Here is a 5548-nt window from a genome sequence, read left to right on the forward strand (position 1 = left end):
ATAACCCTGAACTGGTGCTGTTATAACCCTGAACTGGTGCTGTTATAACCCTGAACTGGTGCTGTTATAACCCTGAACTGGTGCTGTTATAACCCTGAACTGGTGCTGTTATAACCCTGAACTGGTGCTGTTGTAACCCTGAACTGGTGCTGTTGTAACCCTGAACTGGTGCTGTTGTAACCCTGAACTGGTGCTGTTGTAACCCTGAACTGGTGCTGTTATAACCCTGAACTGGTGCTGTTATAACCCTGAACTGGTGCTGTTGTAACCCCGAACTGGTGCTGTTATAACCCTGAACTGGTGCTGTTATAACCCTGAACTGGTGCTGTTATAACCCTGAACTGTTATAACCCTGAACTGGTGCTGTTGTAACCCTGAACTGGTGCTGTAGTAACCCTGAACTGGTGCTGTAGTAACCCTGAACTGGTGCTGTAGTAACCCTGAACTGGTGCTGTTGTAACCCTGAACTGGTGCTGTTGTAACCCTGAACTGGTGCTGTTGTAACCCTGAACTGGTGCTGTTGTAACCCTGAACTGGTGCTGTTATTATTATTAAACCTATTTTTAACCAGGAAGGGCTCATTGAGATTTAAAATCTCTTTTTCAAGAGCGTCCTGGCCAAGATAGGCAGCAACAAGTCATTACAACCAGAAAATGACATCATTAAGATGTCATGTGACACATTTTGCCCACTGTCCACCGCCCTGTCCGTTTATAACCCAAACGACACTTACTGCTAGAACAAGAGCTATGTCTCCTGCCCCCGGTTTAGTTTACAGGCATGTCGGTGGAGAGATGTTCACACAGCCCAGTCTCCTTAACATATCTCTCCACCCTCTATTTTCTCCTCCCTCCCTCCCTCCCTCCCTCCCTCCCTCCCTCATACAATTTCATAGACTGGCAGGTCTGCAGACACATAGCCTAGTCTCCTTAATGTCTGTCCCTCCCTTTCTCTCCTCTCTACCCTCTTTGTACCGTTTCATAGATAGGCAGATCAGTAGAGCTCAGACTCCTCCCTCCTCCCTCCCTCCCTCCCTCCCTCCCACATACCGTTTGGTATACTGGCCGGTCAGCAGACAAGTGTTCACAGAGCCCAGTCTCATTCATGTCTGTCCCAGGCAGGGTTTCATTCCGACAGGAGCAGGGGTACAGCGAGACAGAACTGTTCTTGATCCACACGTTCTCCAACCAGTTACCTGGAGACACCCAGCCACAACACTTCATCTGGAGGAATTGGCAGAAAGAAAGAACAAAAGAAGGAAAGAAAGAGAATGAGGAGAGAAAGAGAAAGAGGGAGAGAAAGAGAAAGAGGGAGAGGAAGATAAAGAGGGAGAGAAAGAGAGAACAGGGAGAGAAAGAGAAAGAGAAACAGGGAGAGAAAGAGAAAGAGGAGAGAAAGAGAAAGAGAAACAGAGAGAAAGAGAAAGAGAAACAGGGAGAGAAAGAGAAAGAGAAACAGGAGAGAAAGAGAAAGAGGGAGAGAAAGAGAGTGAGAAACAGGGAGAGGAAGAGAAAGAGGGAGAGAAAGAGAAAGAGAAACAGGAGAGGAAGATAAAGAGAAACAGGGAGAGAAAGAGAAAGAGGGAGAGAAAGAGAAAGAGAAACAGGGAGAGGAAGAGAAAGAGAAACAGGGAGAGAAAGATAAAGAGAAACAGGGAGAGGAAGATAAAGAGAAACAGGGAGAGAAAGAGAAAGAGAAACAGGGAGAGGAAGAGAAAGAGGAGAGAAAGAGAAAGAGGGAGAGAAAGATAAAGAGGGAGAGAAGAAAGAGGGGAGAGAAAGAGAAACAGGGAGAGAAATATAAAGAGGGAGAGAAAGAGAAAGAGGGAGAGAAAGAGAAAGAGGGAGAGAAAGAGAAAGAGGGAGAGAAGAGAAACAGGGAGAGGAAGAGAAAGAGAAACAGGGAGAGAAAGAGAAACAGGGAGAGAAAGAGAAACAGGGAGAGAAAGAGAAACAGGAGAGAAGAGAAAGAGGGAGAGAAAGAGAAAGAGAAACAGGGAGAGGAAGAGAAAGAGAAACAGGGAGAGAAAGAGAAAGAGAAACAGGGAGAGAAAGAGAAAGAGGAGAGAAGAGAGTGAGAAAGAGGGAGAGAGAGAAAGAGAGTGAGAAAGAGAGTGAGAAAGAGAAAGAGGGAGAGAAAGCATGATTAATATGAAACAATTACTAATTGTTTGCTGAAATAGACCGTGTTGAGGCTTGGCAGGGGAGCCAGAAGAACAACAAATAAACAAGGAAAGTTCCAATGGAAACCGTGGGACAAACAGCGCTATGAGGGTGGAGCAGTGGTCTAGGGCACTGCTAGCTAGCTGTGCCACCAGAGACACTGGGTTCGCGCCCAGGCTCTGTCGCAGCCGGCCGCGACTCGGGAGGTCCGTGGGGGCGACACACAATTGGCCTAGCGTCGCCCGGGTTAGGGAGGGTGGGCTCGGTAGGGATATCCTTGTCTCATCGCGCACTAGCGACTCCTGTGGTGGGCCGGGCGCAGTGCGCACTAACCAAGGTTGCCAGGTGCACGGTGTTTCCTCCGACACATTGGTGCGGCTGGCTTCCGGGTTGGATGAGCGCTGTGTTAAGAAGTACGGCTTGTGTTTCGGAGGACGCATGGCTTTCGACCTTCGCCTTTCCCGAGGCCCGTGACGGGAGTTGTAGCGATGAGACAAGATAGTAACTACTAACAATTGGATACCATGAAATTGGGGAGAAAAGGGGGTCAAATTCAACAACAACAAAAAATAAACAACGCTATGAGACTGCTTGTGTTTTTAGACAGTTAAATGCACAGTGATATTAACTAAAAATATAAACCTTGTTCAAACAGAAACTAAGGCAGGTCCAGCTACTTACCGTCCTCTGCACATAGTCCCAGGAATGTTCTGTGGTCCTGTTCTGACCAGTGTAGTTGACCAGCATCCCCTTGACGATGGTGGACATCTCCTGTTGCAGCTGGGGAAGAGACAGGGAAGAATGAGTATAGCCGAACAGCCAGCGCTACTGGAAAACACTTCTGACAGGCTGACTGGCTGGCTGACTGACTGACTGACTGGCTGACTGGCTGGCTGGCTGCCTGACTGGCTGGCTGACTGGCTAACAGGCTGGCTGACAGGCTGACTGCTGGCTGGCTGACTGACTGACAGGCTGACTGCTGGCTGGCTGGCTGGCTGGCTGGCTGGCTGGCTGACTGGCTACTTTTCTATGGTTCCATCACAGGGCTGGAGGGGGGGATGGAGAGTGGGGAGGGGGGGGCAGGCAGAGGAGAGTGAGGGACAAAAAGGAGAGAAGGGAGAGAGTGGATAGGAAATAACGGAAATGGGAGAAGAAGGATGAGGGGGGAGAAGGAGGGGGGAGAGAGGACACTCATCCCGTCTCTCTGGAAGGAATGTAGAAGAAGTAGAGGGGGGGAAGGAGAGAAGGAGGTAGAACTCACTCTGTCTCTCTGGAAGTAGATGAGCACGCCAGCCGTAACCTGGGCGATGAGGATGAGCAGGAGGCAGGTGAAGTACTGGGGACGGACAGACAGAACAATGGGAAAGTGCATTTTAGAGGTTCATCATAACAGTTTGAAACAGCAAGGTTGTTTAGTTAGCATGAACACAGCCAACGTCATGTTCTACATTAGTTAGCATGAACACAGCCAACGTCATGTTCTACATTAGTTAGCATGAACACAGCCAACGTCATGTTCTACATTAGTTAGCATGAACACAGCCAACGTCATGGTCTACATTAGTTAGCATGAACACAGCCAACGTCATGTTCTACATTAGTTAGCATGAACACAGCCAACGTCATGTTCTACATTAGTTAGCATGAACACAGCCAACGTCATGTTCTACATTAGTTAGCATGAACACAGCCAACATCATGTTCTACATTAGTTAGCATGAACACAGCCAACGTCATGTTCTACATTAGTTAGCATGAACACAGCCAACGTCATGTTCTACATTAGTTAGCATGAACACAGTCAACGTCATGTTCTACATTAGTTAGCATGAACACAGCCAACGCCATGTTCTACATTAGTTAGCATGAACAACGTCATGTTCTACATTAGTTAGCATGAACACAGCCAACGTCATGTTCTACATTAGTTAGCATGAACACAGCCAACGCCATGTTCTACATTAGTTAGCATGAACACAGTCAACGCCATGTTCTACATTAGTTAGCATGAACACAGCCAACGTCATGTTCTACATTAGTTAGCATGAACACAGCCAACGTCATGGTCTACATTAGTTAGCATGAACACAGCCAACGTCATGTTCTACATTAGTTAGCATGAACACAGCCAACGTCATGGTCTACATTAGTTAGCATGAACACAGTCAACGCTCATGTTCTACATTAGTTAGCATGAACACAGTCAACGCCATGGTCTACATTAGTTAGCATGAACACAGTCAACGTCATGGTCTACATTAGTTAGCATGAACACAGTCAACGTCATGTTCTACATTAGTTAGCATGAACACAGTCAACGTCATGTTCTACATTAGTTAGCATGAACACAGTCAACGTCATGTTCTACATTAGTTAGCATGAACAACGTCATGTTCTACATTAGTTAGCATGAACACAGTCAACGTCATGTTCTACATTAGTTAGCATGAACACAGTCAACGTCATGTTCTACATTAGTTAGCATGAACACAGTCAACGTCATGTTCTACATTAGTTAGCATGAACACAGTCAACGTCATGGTCTACATTAGTTAGCATGAACACAGCCAACGTCATGGTCTACATTAGTTAGCATGAACAACGTCATGTTCTACATTAGTTAGCATGAACACAGTCAACGTCATGGTCTACATTAGTTAGCATGAACACAGCCAACGTCATGGTCTACATTAGTTAGCATGAACACAGTCAACGTCATGGTCTACATTAGTTAGCATGAACACAGTCAACGTCATGGTCTACATTAGTTAGCATGAACACAGTCAACGTCATGTTCTACATTAGTTAGCATGAACACAGTCAACGTCATGTTCTACATTAGTTAGCATGAACACAGTCAACGTCATGTTCTACATTAGTTAGCATGAACACAGTCAACGTCATGTTCTACATTAGTTAGCATGAACAACGTCATGTTCTACATTAGTTAGCATGAACACAGTCAACGTCATGTTCTACATTAGTTAGCATGAACACAGTCAACGTCATGTTCTACATTAGTTAGCATGAACACAGTCAACGCCATGTTCTACATTAGTTAGCATGAACACAGTCAACGCCATGGTCTACATTAGTTAGCATGAACACAGCCAACGTCATGGTCTACATTAGTTAGCATGAACAACGCCATGTTCTACATTAGTTAGCATGAACAACGTCATGTTCTACATTAGTTAGCATGAACACAGTCAACGTCATGGTCTACATTAGTTAGCATGAACACAGCCAACGTCATGGTCTACATTAGTTAGCATGAACAACGTCATGTTCTACATTAGTTAGCATGAACAACGTCATGTTCTACATTAGTTAGCATGAACACAGCCAACGTCATGTTCTACATTAGTTAGCATGAACACAGTCAA

The 5548-nt window shown here is 45.8% G+C and overlaps 1 protein-coding gene across 1 annotated transcript; it reads right to left on the minus strand.

Annotated features, from left to right (window-relative positions):
• Positions 1-1049: 1049 nt before the first annotated feature.
• Positions 1050-3549, minus strand: LOC135566342 (CD82 antigen-like; the record flags this gene model as incomplete). The annotated part of the gene is made up of 3 exons (XM_065014089.1): positions 3424-3549; positions 2844-2942; positions 1050-1223 (listed from the first exon to the last, which is right to left on the minus strand). Coding segments are annotated over exons 1-3 (384 nt in total), but the record flags the coding sequence as incomplete, so codon positions are not given.
• Positions 3550-5548: the final 1999 nt, after the last annotated feature.

Source organism: Oncorhynchus nerka, unplaced genomic scaffold, assembly GCF_034236695.1.
Source record: "Oncorhynchus nerka isolate Pitt River unplaced genomic scaffold, Oner_Uvic_2.0 unplaced_scaffold_5692, whole genome shotgun sequence".
Classification (NCBI taxonomy): domain Eukaryota; kingdom Metazoa; phylum Chordata; class Actinopteri; order Salmoniformes; family Salmonidae; genus Oncorhynchus; species Oncorhynchus nerka.